Below are 17,788 nucleotides of genomic sequence, written 5' to 3' on the forward strand. Positions count from 1 at the left end.
CCCCCCCCCACACACACACATGCAGCAGCTTTACTAAAAGCACTCCAAGAAACACTGACAGCGTTATCTTACAGTCTGATATTCTTCCCAGGTGAGGGAAAGCCTACAGGACAATTTAGCGCATCTGAACTTCCCATAATGGTGTTATTCCTATTTTTAAAAACAGGAACACCCCACTCCTACTTTATTCCTCCAAGTTGCAGTAAACCCAGCAATAAATGGTAATGATATTAATTCAATGCTCAAATCCTGCTTTCCCTGGAAGTCCTTCCCGTAAGGAGCAGTCAGTTACCAGCATCGTGCCACATTCCAGAGCTGCCTGCAAGGCCTGGGAGAAGCAAAGAATTTGGTGCTCTCTCTCTCAGGCTCCTGGCAAGTTCGCTCATACTACACACTATATTGTTAAAGTAATCTGTCCCTAACTATTTTCCAACTAAGAAAATGTTTGCTTGAGGTTGTACTTTTCCACTGTGTCGACATCCTCACCCAGATAAGCAGAGTTAAGTGGTATTCCTTTCATTTAATTCAGAGAGCTACTATCTGAAGACCTTCCACTATGTTAGCACAGCACATATATCCAGGTGCAAGTACTCTCCTTACCGACATGATAGAAAATGTGAATTTACCAGCAGGATAAGAAAGCAGGACCTCACCTGACAGCCCTAAGACAGCAACACACTCATCTTTAACAACAGGGCAATGCAGCAGCAGAGCACTACTTCAACTTTGCTGTCATTTGACTGCTTCAAGGTAAGCTCAGGGGAAAGGAGGAGCAAACAGACTACCTTGCACTGTGAGGAAGTAGGTGCAGGAGGGGTGACAGCTTTCAGACCATCATTGATTCAGAAATTACATTACTTGTACACTAAGCAGCTCTATGGCTACTTTCTGCCTGCTTTGAGAACAAGTACAAAACATAGCAGTTTTTAGGCAAGCAGTGAATCATACGCTTCAAAGAAAACTGTAGAATTTCTGTTAAGATGTTTTGAAAATATGAACTCATAAAAGCACTGACAATAACTTGAAGATCATTTCTTTAAGAAAAGGTATTTTTATGGTGTTGTAAAATAATTCATACCTGTCTTCATCACCATCAACAGGAATAGATATGCCAAACACAGAGCTGGCAAGACTGTTCATAGGAGTACTTGCAGGTAATTGAAGAGGATTTGCTAGAGTGTCTGGAATGGGAGGCTTCACGAGAGGTTTAATTTCAGCTGTAAGAGAAAGTGGTGGCTGAGGTAGGGGTTCCGATTTTCTTCTAGTATCATCAATCTGGCCTACTACAGATTGAGCTTGAGTCTGAAACTGTCCGAGGTTTGACTGTGGCAGATTTGTAGGTACATTAGGTGCGCCTTGTATCAAGGAGTGCCCGACATGTTGCTGCTGCTGGACAACGCCGGTACTTCTGCTGACAGAAGTGTGGCTAGGCAGTTGTGACTGGACCAGAGTAACAGGGACATTTGGCATAGTAACAGAAGTGGTAGACACACTAGGCACGCTTGTACCGGGCACAACTGCAGGCACGTTCTGAACTCCAGAAACCACGGCATGGGGAGCACCAGGCATTCCAGACACTTGACTGCTTCCACTTATTTGATGCTGAGTCACAGATTTCTGTTGCACAACCCCTGCATGTCCGATTCCTTGCTGCACCACACCTCCTGGCTGCTGGACAGCAGTCTGACCAGCTTGCGTCTGCCCACTCTGCATAATTCCAGATCCCTGTGCAACTGCTTCACCCGGCTGCGCTGGCACCCCCATCACTGGTGCTCCCCCAGGTGAAGGGCTCGGGCCAGTCACCTGTCCCACAGGCAGGTTGGAAGCCGCAGTACTCGGAACAGAGCCCGCAGGAGCCTGCTGAATAGCTCCTTGAGGCTGCATAATTGTCATATGTTGCATGTATTCAGACTGACCAGAAGGTTGCGTTGGCAGTAGATGCACTGGTGGAATCTGGGACTGAGAATAAGCAAATTGTTGAGGCTGAGTCACTGGGACGCTTGCTTGCTGCACCTGCTGCTGTGCCACAGGAATGCTTGGCTGGCCCATCGTTACATTAGGAGGTGCGATGCCTTTTCCATTGGGTCCAGCCTGTGCAACACTCTGCGTGTTTACCTGTGGCTGTGATTGCTGTGGCACCATTATTTGCTGATTTGCTACCGAAGCCCCAGAGAACATAGGCTGAGCAGTACTTTGAGGCATGGCCCCACCTATGGGTTGTTGCGACTGCTGCTGTTGCCCAATGACAAAATTAGGTTGCTGTAGAGAGGCCTGGTTCATCTTCTCTGTCTGGAGCAGCTGTGACACAGCAGTAAGGGAACTGTCAGCTATGGAATCAGGGCCATGTGCCGATGCCGGCACAGCCGAGACCACGATGGAACCTCCTGTGGCACCGAGTCCACTGTCTCTCTCTTGAGCAGCCTGCTCAAAGGTGCTGCTGTGCCTAATGCAATCTCCAGTCCTGCCCAGGACACCACTGCCATCAGAGTCCCGGTCATAATACTCCATACACGTCCATCGTCCTCGCCTGTAGGGCTCCCCTGTACCGTGATCCAGCTTGATCACCCTGAAACGTGAGCTGCATGCGGCAGCCACTGTCTGAGCCGCTGTCCCAGGCGCAGAGGGCCCTGAGGAGGGCAAGGCAGGTTGAGCACCGCCGCCTCCAGCACCGGCAGCTGGCAGGGGCACGGCAGAGCTCTTGGGTACGGCCCCCCCACTGGGGGCCACCGCTGGCGGCACAGCAGCCCCCCCGCCCGCAGCTGCGGCCAGCTGCCCATCCAGGAGGATGTTGGGAGAGACGCTGCTGGGAGTTTCAGCCTCACCCACGTTGTTGAGAGTTTCTTCGGAGGAGCTCCGCTCACAGACGTCCTCGGGGCCGTAGTCGGTGGCTCGGGAAACATCAAAAATTTCAGACGACACATCCTCGGTGCGGGACTCATCCGGGTCGTCCAGGCTCTCTGTGTCCTCGGTAATGCTGCTGGCCACCTGCGCCGTGGTCACGCTGGTGATCTGGAAGCAGCTCTTCTTCTTGGCCGGCATCTTGGACATGCTGCCCCCGCACGGAGGGACCGGGCCGGCCAGGCCGGGGGAGCGCGGCCCTCCGCGGGTTCGTCAGAGAGCGCGGGCCGGCTCCGGGCCGCTACCGCACATCCTCCGGCGGCTTCCTGCGGCGGGCGGCGGGCCGCGGCGCTCCTCCCCTTCCTCCGGCCCGCAGCCCTCCTCTCGCCGCCGGGACGCGGCTCTCCTCCCCGCCGCGGCCCCGCTCCGAGCGCGCCGCGTGGCTTCCTGCCGCCCGGGGGGGGAGGGGGCGGCCGCAGACGCGGACCCGCGGCCCGCCCCGCGCGAGGGGCCCCGCGGCGGCCGGGCGAGGCCCAGACGGCCCCGCGTCCCCCCGCCCTGCTTCGCGCTCTACCTGGAGACCAGCGCCAGACGCATCTCGCTCGGAACCGGCCCGCAGGCGAGCCCCGGGCGGAGGGCCGGCTCGGCGGCGGCGGGAGAGGAAGGACGAGCGGGATCGGCCCCTCCGCGACGGGCGGGCGCGGGCCGTCCCACCGCTCCGCACCAGCACCGGGAGCGCGGGCTCGGTCTGCGCCCCGCTCGCCCAAGATGGGGCTCAAGTTCTGCCGCGCTGCATGCCGGGAGCGCACCCCGCCCCCCCACGCTCGCCGCGATGACGTCACGCACCGCCTGGGCATTCGTCCCAGAGGGGGAGGGGCCGGGTCGCGGGCGGGGCGGGCGCCTCGGCCTCGCGGCGACTCAGGCTCCCCCCCCCGGCCCTCCGCAGCGCGGCGCCCCCTACCGGCGCGGAGGCCCATCTGTCCCTTCTGTGCGTTTGCGGCAATATTTTCCAGCGTGGTGCAGTACCGAATACTTCTCTAGCTTCAGCGGAGATTACTGCCTCTGCACTAGCGATCTAAGAGCAAATGAGCTGTTAGAAATTAGCTGTGTTAGAAGAGTTTACGCGTGCCTGGCTGAGCCCGGTGTGTTTGTTAGGCTCAGGCTTGCGGATGGCCTCAGCCCCAGGCAGACGCATTCCCTTTGTTCAGTTTGAGGTCCTCACCACCTGCGAGCCCCAGCTCGGGAAACACAGGGAAGGGTGCTCGGATCAGTGCCCATCCGCGCTGTTGGCATGCTCTGATCATATACACAGCATGACAGAACCTCCGTGAAGTGACCTCTGAACCTCCCGGCAGTTCCCTACAGCAGCTGCACAGGAACGCATCCTGGTGGGTTTGGATATCTCCAGAGAAGGAGACTCCACGCCTCTCTGGGTGGCCTGTGCCATGGCTCTGCCACCCAACGGCCCTATATTCCAGGCCCTTGCAACCTCCACCAACAAACGTTCTGTTGACCTTTGTCATCTCTTGCCCCTCCTCACTCCTCTGGGAGGAGTTCTGCCCATGACCACCCCGGGGCTCCATTTCTTTGCATGCTGCCATCGCTTTCACCACCTGGTGCGGAGGCCCCACTACCTCCATAGGCAGCTGGCAGCGTCACTTGACCAAATGTAGGAGATGACCAGCGGTTTTCCCCCATCAGGTCCGTGTTTCACAGTCAGTGTCCTTGCAGATTTTAAACCCCACATTTGCAGCATCTTCTGGGCAGAGGACCACTCCTGCACTGCAGTTTCATACAGTCCCTGAGCCTCAGGGTCTGCCCCCTCTGCAAAGCACTCTGTGCGGCGCTGCCTCGCGATGTCTGTGTGCAGCATCCCGGGTCTCCCTGTCTGTGTGCATGAACTGTGCCAAGACTGTTTTCTTCTCTGCTGAGCACTTTGTCTTCTGCCTAGCTTTTTTTTGTGCTGTAAACCTCATTCTCCATTCTGCTTTTCTTTGTACTTGATCCTCCTTCATTATTTCCTGCCTTCATATCCTTCCAAACCTGCTTTCTAGAGTTTCTTTGTTCTGCATATGTTAGAATCTGATGGGCTGACAGTGCTGCACCCTTTTTCCTTTTTCCTCCTTGCTGATTCTGAATTCCTGTCTGAGCTCCATTTCTAATTCTTGGCTCTCCTTCTGATAGACAGGAACTTTCACTCCTGGTGAAGATGTGTTCTGCCAGGCAACGCTTTCTGGAACAGCTTCCATCAGGTAACCACTGGAGAATAAAGCATATTCTTTATCTTCTGTTCACTGCCATCTGTTTCACTTACTCTAACCCTCTGACTGAGTCTGCCTTCTTAGAATTCATCTTTTCTATTCAACCCTGACTTTGAAGAGGAAAAAGGCAATTCCCCAAACTTCCCCAAACAATTCCTCCCAAACAAATTCCCTCCAACATACATCCCTTTGTTTCCTGCACCTTTTTCACAGTATGATTTCATATATACCAACATTAGAAAGGAAAAGTAATGCACAAAGTACAATATATTTTAAAATTTGTAATATCATCTCAATACCAAATCACAATGTTTAAATGTTGTATTTCAGTGTAAGAAATGTGTTATGTCCACGAGAATGTATTTTTGGCATGAGATGTAAGGTGTTAGACCTTAAACCTGCCATTAGTGCAGGTACTGCTAGTCCTAGCTCTGCAAGCCAACCAGGTATAATTTGATACAGGAAAGGAACTCTGTATTGGAGGAGTCCACTCTGTGAATTGTGTATATCTGAATATTCTAATGTAACCTAAAGTGTAATGAGGAATGAGCAATTCGGATGAGATTTTGCATGGTCTGGCAAAGGAGAAAGAGAGATTAATAAGAGGTAAAATAGGCAAGGGATGAGGAACAAAATGAGCAAGATAAACTGATTGACTAACAAAACAGAGAGGTTTCTGAAAAGTCAAGTATAAAAATTGCTACAGCCCATGTCCAGGTTGGCCAAGATACACACAACGGCCTTGGCAGCATTACACTGATAATATTTTTGCAAGGTTGAATTATTGCTGAACAGTATTTTAGTATATTGGGCACAAACATACTGATATTTTTATTAAGTGTCAAGCATGTATTTGTTCCTCTTTTGCCTGCAAGAAAAACATCTGCCGCTGTTCATTAAAAGGAATTCCCACATGATTTCTATTTGAGTTTATGTGAGTGTCAACTGTACGCGACTGTAATATTTTCTGCATGTATGTGCGATGTTCCTGCTCCGCTGAGATCTGGCAGGGGCGGGTTCAGCAGGCAATGGGGAGGGCAGCAGAGCCCGGGTCAGTGTCCCTGTGTTGGATTACAGCTTTTGTGTAATCCTTCCACAGTCTGCACCCACCTCTACCATGGAACAGTAGCATGAGAAAGCTAATGGTATCTTTCCATACTTTGGCTGCAGGTGAATTTACATATGTTGCCATTTAAGGATCATGCAAAAGGCATGTATCTTCCACAAAACTCAGAAGATAACAGAAGACCAAAAAACAAGTTCCTCTGCAATAGACTCAGACACAGACCACAAGTATGTATTCAATAAAAATGGTACTAAAATGTTCTGTTTGCTTGTTCACATGATTTTAAATGGGCGAAAGGCAGTCCGTCTCCCTGATCGTAGATGGAGGTCATGTATCGCCCAGGCAGTTACACGAGCTGTACGCTGAAAACCCTAAAATCTTACAGAGGTCACACAGACGTGCACACTTGCAGATCTTTAGATGTATGCACGAGTGTGTAAAAACAAGTAAGCATGCTCATAGGTGTATATGTAAATCTAGAATTTTGAAGATCCCCAGTGATAACATTAAAATACAATACTATTAAAAGAAAGCTCTAGGAATTACCAAAGGGAGTCAGCCAATTTATTGGTATACAGGGTTCATGGGTTCAAATTTCTTAGCCTTTAATAACATTAGGTGATTATTGTTGAAGATTAGTGGGGAAGCAGTGTGATCTAACAAATAGGGCATTTACACAAGCAATGAAATACTGTTTTTGTTGTAGTCAGTAGGAAAAGTTCAGGAGACCTGTTTTTTAACCTCAGTCTTACACCTGGGTTGGTATTTTCCTGCAGAATGACACCTCAGTGCTCGGCGGGTGCTGTGACACTCTGAGAAAAGGTAACGTACCAGCTCGATAACTAAAGCCTGATAAGCAGGTCATGTATCTCTAGGTTCAAACAATCCGAATTTTAGGAGTTATTGCAAATTAAACTTGCACTTGTGGGAATTCAAGCCCGCAAGTTTGGTATTTTAAGGGTGCACTCCATTTCACGCAGTTCTTTATCAAGATCCTAAGTTAGCATGGAAAAATTCAAAAACAAACATCAGAAAATCCTTTATTTCTCTGTAAACTGTGTGTTTTACAATTCATTAAGCCAGCAGCGTTAGGCTGTGAGACATTCTTCCAAATTCTTGCTTTTAAAACTCAGTTACCACAGTCTCAAACTGTGCTGAGATACAATCATAATTTGGATTTCAACTCCTTTTGAATTTCAAGCTGCAATACATTGAGTGCAAGACCTAGAAGACAAATTCCAGGTTACAGTCTGCTGGAGGGAAGAAGGGCATAGGAAAGGGCAAAAGAGTTACTTGAATGTCTAAGTAGGATTTTTGCATTTATAAAGGCCACTAGCTATCAAGAGAACCAGTGAACAGCAGTTGCAGTATTTAGCTTCGGGCTCTTTGTAAAATCTCATGTGACAAAATACATGGAAATTTCCTTTTTCCTGACCCTAACAAAATTATTCTTTTTTTTTTTTTGTCCTTGCAGTGTTCATTGTCTTCTGTGTAGAAAATAGTAGGCACTAAACACAGCAACTAACAAAACAAAAAAAGAGTCTGACCAACTACAGAGAACAGATGGAAGCCTTGACACACATGGAAACACATTTCAATTGCAAATGGAAATGAATAAATGTCATGAAATCTTACCAGTTGTTAGCCCAATCCTGACTCCTTGCAAGTCAGTCACAGAGCCCAGTGAATGTCAATGAGAGCTGTGTTCTACTTAAATGAATTATGTCAAAAACTGACATGAATATTTGCACGGATTAGCGGCCAGGTACATTTACTTTTTCCATCCTGCCTTGTGCTGCACGTGATTTGCTGGTTGGCTGGGAGCAGTCTGGGGCAGGACTTTTCCTCTGTTCAGTTCACTGTGTCAAAGAGCGCTGCACACACCTAAAGCATTGTGTAAATAATTTGGGCAAATTACAGCGTAATCTGGAACAGTTGCCTGAGGAGTGCTGTTTCATGGGAGAGTCTGGGGTTGTTTGTTAATAGGAAGTTATTTTCAATTACTTCTAGGCTGTGAAAGCCCCTGTGATGTTTTCCTCTGATTTGGCTGCTCTCATTTACATTGTTGTTCTCAACCTTGCTTTTTGCTGTCTTTTGAATCATTTGTGGTTTTGAGGTAGAAAGTAGAAGTCAAATCCGATCAGTAAACCCAGTTTGGAACTGCAGCATGATCTTGATGCTAAAAAAAAATCTATTTTGAAGTGATTATGAGGCAATTCCCACGCGCTGGGACACTTTCAGGGAAGGCAACGTCTGTTGCTCGGTTGTTTCTGCTGTATTCTTGGTTTTACTGACTCCTAAGACAAAACTCTATCCCTCAGGACCTGCAGTAATAAGCAACTACAAATATACGGTAACGGCTGGCAATGAAACCATTTCAGAACGCCTCTGTCAGATACAAGACGCTCAAAATCCAGAATTAAAATAAAATTGCTCTCTATTCCACAGTTCCATGGGAAGGGGATCATGGTACTACACTCACCCAGCATGCAGAGGTGAACGCCCCACCATCCCGATTTCCAAGTGTTGTAACTTACAAAATCTACAGAGGTATTCTTATGACCAGCTGAGAGTGCAGTCATTTTATCTGAACTGATAATGGTAGAAACTTTCTTCTCAAGTTTTCAAGAGCGATGCTGATCGTTGTAGAGCAGAGCTGGTCTTGGTATTTAGTTTAAAAGACCATAACTAAATCCTGGCTTTACGATAAATAAATTGGGTTGTTATGTCTTTTCTTTCTCCGTCTGAACATGAAACAGTTTGTAAACAATGGATATTTAGTTAGCACATTGTAGTGCAATGAAATTTAAAGAAACTGAAAACTTCTTCAATTTGATGTATAAGTAGATTACAGCATTTTCAGCATTCCAGTCTTACGAAGTGGAATCTAGATCAGGTTTCATTTAACCCAGTTAAAAGTGCAATGTGAATGGTTTTCTGGAGTTCAGCAGCATAATCCCTCATTCATTTCAAGTTCATTTTGAGTTAAGGCTAATGTCAATAGTGGTAAAAACGGACATCTCTTTGATAAACTTTGTATGCCTCTTTAATCTTTCTGTTTGGTGAGAATGTATCTATTATCCCTCAGTATTAAAAGCACAAGTGATGGCTGGGCATTGGCTTTTTCTTTAACACTGGATGTTATCTAAAAAAAAGAAAACGTACACAGGTTCCAAACAGCTATCAGATACTTTAAATAACTCGTGGCATGACTTGATTTATAGCCATAGATCAGCTGGCAGTCCTGAGTTCCTACAGTGCGTGTCTTCAGGTAATACTTGTAGCACAAGAGTAAGGAAGCGTGGAGTAGAAAGACTGCCTTTTTAAGAGAGCCATTACAGAGTGGACATTAAAGCAGTCGCAACTCTACAATAATAAATGTAGACAGCCTATTTAAATGAACTTCCCAGGAAGTCCTGGTTGCTTGTTGTGGTGGTATCTCAAGCTGAGACAACACTCGTGGCTGAGACGTGGGAGGTACTCAGGTTCAAAGGTGGACCTGTATCTGCGCCCCTCACATTTCACTGAAACACACACAGTGCCTTTTCTTCCCCTTTTTCTTTGGTAAGCACACATTCAAGAGCAAAGATTGGAGCTAGATAAATAAAGGTGTGTGGGAACTTCTACATACTTAGGTTCTGAGTAATTTTTGACAGATGTATTGCTACCATGTCATATGGGACACTGATTAGCTACAATTGTTTCCCTGGCCCTTTTTTTTTTTTTTTTAAAACATGCTACGCACAACTTACATTCTGCCTTGGCTTAAACATTTTACAAAAGGCAAAATACCGTTTTTGCACTGGATAGTGGATTGATGGATTATCTGACTCTGGATGGAAGCTATATCCAAAACACAAGGCTTCTGTAAGCACAGAATCATAGAATCATTTGAGTTGGAAGGGACACTTAAAGGTCATCTGGTCCAACTCCCCTGCAATAAACAGGGACACACACAGCTCGATCAGGTGCTCAGAGCCCCATCCAGCCTGACCTTGAGCTTCTGCCGGGATGGGGCATCCACCACCTCTCTGGGCAACTTGTGCCAGTGCCTCACCACCTTTACTGTAAAAAGCTTCTTCCTTATATCCAGTCTAAATCTCCCCTCCTTCCGTGTGAAACCATTTCCCCCTGTCCTGTCACAACAGACCCTACTAAAGAGTCTGTCCCCTCTTTCTTACAGCCCCTTTAGATACTGGCAGGCTGCTCTCAGGTCACCTCACAGCCTTCTCTTCTCCAGGCTGCACAGCCCCAGCTCAGCCTGTTCTCACAGGAGAGGTGTTCCATCCCTGGGGTCATTTCTGTGGCCCTCCTCTGGACACGCTCCGACAGCTCCATGTCTCTCCTGTGCTGAGGACTCCACCTCTGGACGCAGTGCTCCAGGTGAGGTCTCACAGCACAGAGCAGAGGGGCAGGATCAGCTCCTTGACCTGTGGCCACGCTTCTCATGATGCAGTCCAATACTTCTGTGCCTAGCTCCTGCTTTTCTCATCAAACAGTAGAGATGCCACAGAAGCCTATGACTTCACACTTTCTGAAAGCTAATCTAAGCACACTTTCTGAAAGCTAATGCTATCAGACACTAAAATGATGTGATGGGTTCTAATGACTTCATCCTGTAGAACGTGTAAGGTGTATTGCATCTTTCCATGAATCATGTAGTTTCACGTAGGTAGGAACCCTGTAACCCCGTTTGTGATTTGTAAATCATTAGACAATACCTTTCAGAATCATCTTGCAGAAATACAAGAATGAAAAACCACACCTTCGCTGTCCCCACTGACCCCCGCCCCAGCCTAGGGGAGCTCCACTCACCAGTAGTTACAAGCACTTGCCCACTTGGCTGTAAAAGAAAAAGCTTTATAACAGAGCACTGCTGGTAGGAGCACGACTGCAAGATGATCCTTCATTTACTTTTGAAGTCAGGTTTGTATGGAATATCATGTAGTAACTGAAGACTTTCAGGCATTTACCAGTACAGAGCAGAAAGAGATGGGAACACACGGCATAGTAACATTCTGTTCTGCAATGAATCTCTCCATACAGCATGCTGATTCAAATAATAATGAAAAGTTTTAATGATTAAAGAGATCAGAATCTGATACCACATCTGGGTGTGTGCAAGGAGTAGAGATGAGCATTCTATGGTTTTTCCCACAGATGACACAGAACCTGAATTACAAGCTCACATCACATCTCTTATAATGTGTAAACTTGCAACCACTTATCCTCAGCCTCCTCCATGCTGTGTTGCAAAGAGAAAGTTCCAGAATATCTTGGAAGGCATGGACGTTAGAGATGTGTTAGAATTATAAGCTTATTTTCAAAGGTTCTAAAACAAGAAGAAAAGAATAATCTAGCAGTGTTTTCCTTCATATGTTTTATTTATAGGAGTTTTTTAAAAAATTAAAATAGTGCATTGTATGGGTGCTTAAAAAAAACCACCAGAGGCAAAGAAATTTGATGTCAAGCATGCTTCCAAATTCACTGAATATAGCTCAAGTCATTCTTTGCTCTTAATTGAACTGATATCCATCTGGAACAACTGCACCATCACAAGGAAATCATAAAGAGACCGTGTACATTCTGACTGTAAAACTTGACTTCTGGTAACACAAAGGACCTGAGAAGTCCCCAGTGGATAACTATGAAAATTACAGAATTTGCATCACCAGTTGCTTCAATTTCCTACCTTCACATTTTCCTCGTGAGTTTACTTAACCATATGCCAAATGCTCACCAAAGATTTGATAACCCCCAAAAAGGCCTAAGAAAGGAAACATAATAAAATATCATGGCTGTATACTTGTATTTTATTCCCTTCAACAGCTCCCTGAAGCTTACAGGGTCTACCAAAACCCACACTTCTATATGCATAGAGCATCAGCTCTGCATAAATACGATACTCCTGGTTTTGAATTTGTATGAGCTTTTGCAGATTGAATTTCAGTCCCTAAAGTGCCTCTTCTCTGCAGCATCTGAAGTCCTCTTTCAGTCATATTAAAGTTTCTTAAAAAGCCCTGAAGAGTGAATTAATGCCTCCTTCAGTGCACCGATTTGCTGAAGCAGCGAATGGCAGTAAGAAGTGGTTTGGACGCTCTTGTCCAGCGGATTACGAGCGGTGCCAGGAATAGGGAAATGTTTTCTAATCTTTATATGGATGCTAATTCGTTTAATGGTATCAAGCACATTTCTTAATCTCATTACATCATAGTTACTCCGTTTTTGAAATAAGGTTGATGAGTATCCAGCATTGTTCATCATCTTGAGATCTGCAGCTACAGAATAACAACGTAGGCAGACTGGGGATGACAGATGATCCAAATGGAGTTTTGCGATCCTGGCCTACGGCAAAAATGTATGTTGCCAGGATAGCATACTCAAGGCCAAAGCAGTTGCTAAGTAAGCAATGTAGATTATGAAACAACTAATACTTAGAATTAAAACTGGTGTTAAGATTTATGAAGTCCACCAAAAGACCTCTCTAGAGATTTCCTCAGCTTCTTGTCTGGAAAGCATTTTAAATTTATCATTATCATCACCATGATCATTTTCATGATTCCAATTTCCAGAGCCCTATTCAGGATTTATGTATTGAAAAGAGTAACTACATTATCTAGGTAGGTCTTCAGAAATTGGCTGCTACACATTGGTTACTCAACATATGTGGTTACTTTGGGGGTGTTAGGGTCTGGTGATAAATGTAAAAAAGTTTCTTGATGTGCATTCATCCCTGTCTTAGCTGAGTACTGGCTGGATTGGCTTTTCACTAGTGCTTACAGAACATGACTTTATAAAACCTTTTTGTCATGACACGAGACTCCCTGTATTCATGGATAAGGTTTATTCATGGATAAGGTTTATTCATGGATAAGGTTTATTCATGGATAAGGTTTATTCATGGGAGCGTGACTTACGGGGCTGGGCCCAAAGCTAGCCACTACATTGAGGTTATGTGGCCTTGGAAAGAAGCAGGAAACTATCAGCAAGCACAGAAAATAGGTCCTAAACATGTAACCAGTGGCAGTCTATTTGAAGACAATCCTTCTGCAATGAAACGCGATCCTAATTGGTGTCAGGGGAGTATTTGCTATTCACTGACATTAACATCAACTCACAACTGGCATTCTTGAGGAGAGTCGGGAGTTTTTGTATTAAACTGGAGGAGAATGGATGCATTCCAGTTTCCAGGCCTTCAAACGCAGCAGCTGGGGCCCATTTGCAGGCCCTCTTGGCCCTGCTGCCACTCCTGCCCCCAGCGGACACACACGGTGCAGGTGGTGGCCTTGCAGGTGCTTGCCTCAGAGCAGTGTCTCCATTTGTGTATTTATAAGGATAATAGTAACATTCAGAGTGACATCAGGAGGGTTATAAAAATAACCGAAAGAGTTTAGTGAAGGAATTAATACATTACCTCACAGAATAACAAATGAGGAGTAGGAAAATGTGATTATCCTGTGGGGTTTTGTATAGCTGCCTTCCACTGTGCTGCTTCCATCTCCCTCTGTGGTCCTCAGGGCTGGACCCTGGGCTGCACACTGCACTCTGAAGTGGCACACCTCTTTCCCAACTGGGCAGCAGGCACCAAAGAAACGTGGTCCCTGAGCTCTGATAAATAAGGCATGGTTTTACTAAGGAGCACGAATGATTGTGGCAAAAGTGTAGTAAAAACTAAGGATTTAAGGATTTTTGGGTGGTACATGCTATGAGCTCAGCCATTTCATGCTGTGGAAAAACCAGAGTGCCTGTTCTCCTGCATTCTTACCTGCAGATTGCTTGTGCGTGCTCGTTCCTCGCAGCTTGTTTTCCAGCAGTACAGACAAGCCCACAGACCCGTCCTGCCTGGCACAGGAGCAGCGTGTCGTCAGGCCTTGTGGTAACTCTGCAATGTGGAGAAACTGGCATGAGGGTGAGATCACGCTTGTTCTGTTTTCTGACTTGAAGGAATGGAACCTCAGTGACCTCATCCATGCGCAGAGGTTGGCAGATGCTCTTATTCGTGCCACTTGGAAATGGAGCATTGCGCTTCGCCCTTACACTGCCTCATGTGGTGCAGAAGTTGGCAGTGAGTGGTCTTACAAGGTACCACCACTGCACCAAGAGTAAAAGCTCCTTGGGTGAGCTGACCTTGGCCCGAGGGATGGCCCAAGGGTGGCCAAAGGCCCTCATTCCCTGCTCAGGGCATCTATGTATGAACAGTATGTGGCTGTCCATACACAGTAATTGCTATTGCAACCTAGAATGATGAGAAGCTGGCATTAACCTCTAATCGTATATCCTTTCTGCTACTAAATTGGGTGCTTGGGAAGCATCGTTTGGCCTTGAAAGGCAGAACTGGCTCAGCTTGTGCAACTGCAGTTGTCTGCAGAGCAGTAAACCAGAGCAGGGTGCTGAGGTTCCTGCGTGCTCAAAGGATACTTTCAGCAGAAAGCAGGGTGGGGTGGAGGTGCAGAATCACCTTCAGGTACAGAATCTTTGATGGTAAACACCGATACCGTGTAAGAAGATGATGATTCCCAACTCATCCTATTAATTAACATAATTAATTAATTATATTAATTCTAACACCTCATGTCCCACCAAGAATGTGACAGAGAGAGCTCCCCGCTGCTGGTGCACGGAGCCGGGAGGTGTGCGGGAAGGTCACTTCTGCTGCACCGCTTCTGCATGAGCGAGCCGCGGCAGCACGCTGCCTGAGCTGCTGTGCAGGAGAGCTGCATGGCCCTGGCAGCCGAGCAGCACCGCGCTCTGCTCCCGCAGCCCTGAGCGGTGCGGGCTCTGACTCAGCGCGGGCGGCGGCGTGCTGACAGCGTGCCCCTGATCAATGTTTGAACTTATTCCAGTTTAAACAATATCTTGCTCTGGATTTTCTTTAAATCAGTTTCCTTCCTCCGGTGAGGCCGGGTTAAAAAGCTCCACCAGCAAACAAGCAAACAGAAAGTGTAAACACATCGTGTTTAAATAGAGATCTTTCATTGGTATTGCTTCAGCCACAGTAAATAAAATAACCTGTTACAGAAAAATAAAATTTATAAAAACATTAGGGTGCAGCTACGGGGAAGAAGAAGTTGTTTCTGCTCCAATGACTCTTTTGTGTTTCCATAAGTACCACTTTACCGACCCAGTTCTGGCCCCAGTGACCAAGAAAATACAGGGAGCAGAGCAGAGGTAATTAGATGTTTAAGGAGAAACTCCGACGAGGATAATTTGGAAAGTAAACAGCACGGTGAGGCTCGTCCATTACAGCTGTGGATTATTATCTCACTCTGAACCGGATTCTTAAACCAAACCGTTTTATTTTCCAATGCTTCTGAAGCACAAGGAAGCACGTACTGAAAATACAGCGAGAAAACGCTGTGAGCTCAGATTGTCTGTGTGTTGTGGATTCGTGAGAGACACTTCTGTATCTTTACAGATTATGCTTGTGCTGTGCTGTGAACCAGCTGAGCTGACTTTGAGTTCAGAAGCCATAACAAGAAGTGTGGTGGTGCAGGTCCGTACTGGGCTGTAGTGGTGAGAAAAAAAGAACTGTTCTCTGTTCCCGTGTTTGACATTTTCAGCACCTTCCAGCAATGTGGAATATCCTGACAGACGAAGGTTACTTTGAAAGGTACCATGGAAAGCAGTCACTGAAAATATGGCCAGAGAAGATTAAACCACGTAAAATAAGCAAAGCCAGAGCATTTTTGAACTATTCTTGTACGACCCAATCATTTCCCTTTCATCACGTTTATTTCAAAGAGTTCACAGATTCCTTATAGAGTAATTTTGTACATATAGCAAAATTCAGAAATAGGTGACTTGCAAAAATAACCTTTCTCCTTTAAGAATGAATAGCTGAGAGTTCTTACACCACATCATATGTTCACATAAGCAGAGTTATTGACTCCAGCAAGGATAGCTCTGGGACCAGAGGGATGCAAAATCAGGTCCCATTTTTGTTTGCTTATTCAAGCACAGATCCTTCTTAGAAGAGGAAGAAAAAGACTCTGTATTCCTGCAAAACTCGTGGCATTATGCTCCGTGCCCGTGACGAGGGCAGGGATTTAACAGCCGCCTGCTCCTCCCAGCCTTCACACAGCTGCTCCCACCCCAGGCCCCGGGGCGGCCCTGCAAGGACTCAGTGCAGGGACTACTCAGTGTGCTGACCCCAGAGCAGCACAAAGGTGATTGCTGGGGGAAGGTGGGAACAAGCCATCCTCCTTAGAAAGAGAGGCGGAGAATCTGGGGGCAAACAAAAAGGGTTGGTCAAGTTCCTCACTGCAGCTACTTGAGATGCGTAGAATGGAATTAGTTGGGAAATATGGCAGCAGTCTGACAAAAATGAGAGTTGTAATTTATAGGCTCTTCTCAGATGTCAGAATTCAGCGGACTTAGTGACAAGGCAGAGCAATGATGGGTGCTCTGCAAAAGTCCTGCGTGCATGCCTTGATGGAATAAAATAGTTCAAAAACATACACTTTGTCATCTGCACAGATCTGGGAGTCTTTCACATATGTCTCGATGCAGAGATTTGTATTTCAACTACAGGTTTCCTTGAAAGAGACACTTAAATTAATTCTCTGAAACAAATCCAGTCTGACAAAAATGATTTGTTTTTGCACAAATATTATCACGACATTCCACGAATGAAAAGAAGGGCAACATCTCCCCGCTGGAAATAGAAAACACACATGTCTGGTGTGCTGTGGTGGCTCTTTTTTCAGTTAGCCAGATTAATAACTTATTTTGTAATTTCTAGAAATGACTGCTTAACCCGGTTTTTGGTACTGTTGGTTTGTTTTGCAATGACAGAGATTTCCATGGGTGAAAAAGAGAACCCCGTCTTGAAATCTCACAGTGGAGAGGCAATGTCCTCAGTCTCCCATTATGGCCAACTATTGGGGAACGTCATCAAAATGATCGCAGCCGCCAGTGAAAGCTCGTGGGTCCTTTCACCGACCGCAGGGCTGGCAGCAGAGATTTCTCCATGGTCCTTTCCTTCGGTGAGCACTCCACCGTTCAGCAGAACTCCCCTGAACATGAACCTGCACCATACCTGTGACACACACGCAGTGGCACGTCCAGGACAATGCTTACATCTGACCACATCAACACTCCTGGCGTTAGTGCCAGCTCACAGTTAGCGACTGCATTACCACGGGCATGTTCCCATGCTCCTGCTTCGTAGTAGAATACATGGTGGGGATGCACCTGAGAGCAGCTGCAGGTTGGTACCCCTACAGGGGCCTTTGCTGCTCCTGCCTCCTTGTGCTGGAGGAGGTTCTGTTCCAGACAAGGTTACCCCGGGCTGGAGCCCCTGAAAGATCTTTACTTTGTGGAAGAAATGTCTGTGAAAACCCCTATGGCACAGCCTAGGGATCCCTCGTTTCAGGAAGAAGCTGCAGAGTTCTGGGGAACGGCCTGTGCCTCCCTTCTGAGCGTTACTGAGCGGTGTGCACAGGTGTTTGTGGGTAAACGCAGCAGAGAGCTCTTCCAGCTCCAAGGAGGTCGGGGGGGGCAGGCAGGGAGCAGAGCTCGGCTCCCTTCTAGCTCAGCTGGAAGTGACTTGTCTCCACTGCTCACATGCAAGGGCAGTAAGCGTGCACTACTTGCAGCAGAGCTGAGTGCTCAGACAGAGGTA

The 17,788-nt window shown here is 46.8% G+C and overlaps 2 protein-coding genes and 1 long non-coding RNA gene across 12 annotated transcripts in view; 1 reads left to right on the top strand and 2 right to left on the bottom strand.

The window, feature by feature from the left end:
* The window catches only part of TSC22D2 (TSC22 domain family member 2), a 23,023-nt gene extending 19,836 nt beyond the window's left edge, over window positions 1–3,187 (bottom strand). For 2 of the 4 annotated variants that reach the window (XM_021394691.1, XM_021394690.1), the window contains exon 1: window positions 1,079–3,185. In XM_021394691.1, coding sequence (XP_021250366.1) covers window positions 1,079–3,048 — 1,970 coding nt within the window. In that variant the 5' untranslated portion in view covers window positions 3,049–3,185. Of the gene's footprint in view, window positions 1–1,078 lie in introns of all 4 variants that reach the window. The other 2 variants (XR_002438000.1, XM_021394692.1) reach the window with 2 other exon arrangements.
* Window positions 3,047–7,690, top strand: LOC110397391 (translation initiation factor IF-2-like). Its single transcript, XM_021393602.1, has 3 exons — window positions 3,047–5,090; window positions 6,270–6,987; window positions 7,640–7,690. The coding sequence occupies exon 1, from the start codon at window positions 3,047–3,049 to the stop codon at window positions 4,049–4,051; it is 1,005 nt and encodes a 334-aa protein (XP_021249277.1). The 3' UTR covers window positions 4,052–5,090; window positions 6,270–6,987; window positions 7,640–7,690.
* Window positions 10,534–17,788, bottom strand: part of LOC110398359 — a 34,301-nt gene continuing 27,046 nt past the window's right edge. For 6 of the 7 annotated variants that reach the window (XR_002438336.1, XR_002438335.1, XR_002438339.1 and 3 more), the window contains 2 exons: window positions 13,931–14,047; window positions 12,993–13,773 (listed from right to left, as the gene is read on the bottom strand). This is a non-coding gene — a long non-coding RNA (uncharacterized LOC110398359). Of the gene's footprint in view, window positions 12,511–12,992; window positions 13,774–13,930; window positions 14,048–17,788 lie in introns of those variants that run through there. The other variant, XR_002438340.1, reaches the window with a different exon arrangement.

The sequence above is a fragment of the Numida meleagris genome, chromosome 4 (assembly GCF_002078875.1).
Source record: "Numida meleagris isolate 19003 breed g44 Domestic line chromosome 4, NumMel1.0, whole genome shotgun sequence".
NCBI classification, from domain to species: Eukaryota; Metazoa; Chordata; class Aves; order Galliformes; family Numididae; genus Numida; species Numida meleagris.

Excerpts from the sequence above, each read along its gene's own strand:
- LOC110397391 (XM_021393602.1), top strand. The coding sequence starts at position 3,047 with ATGCTGCCCCCGCACGGAGGGACCGGGCCGGCCAGGCCGGGGGAGCGC.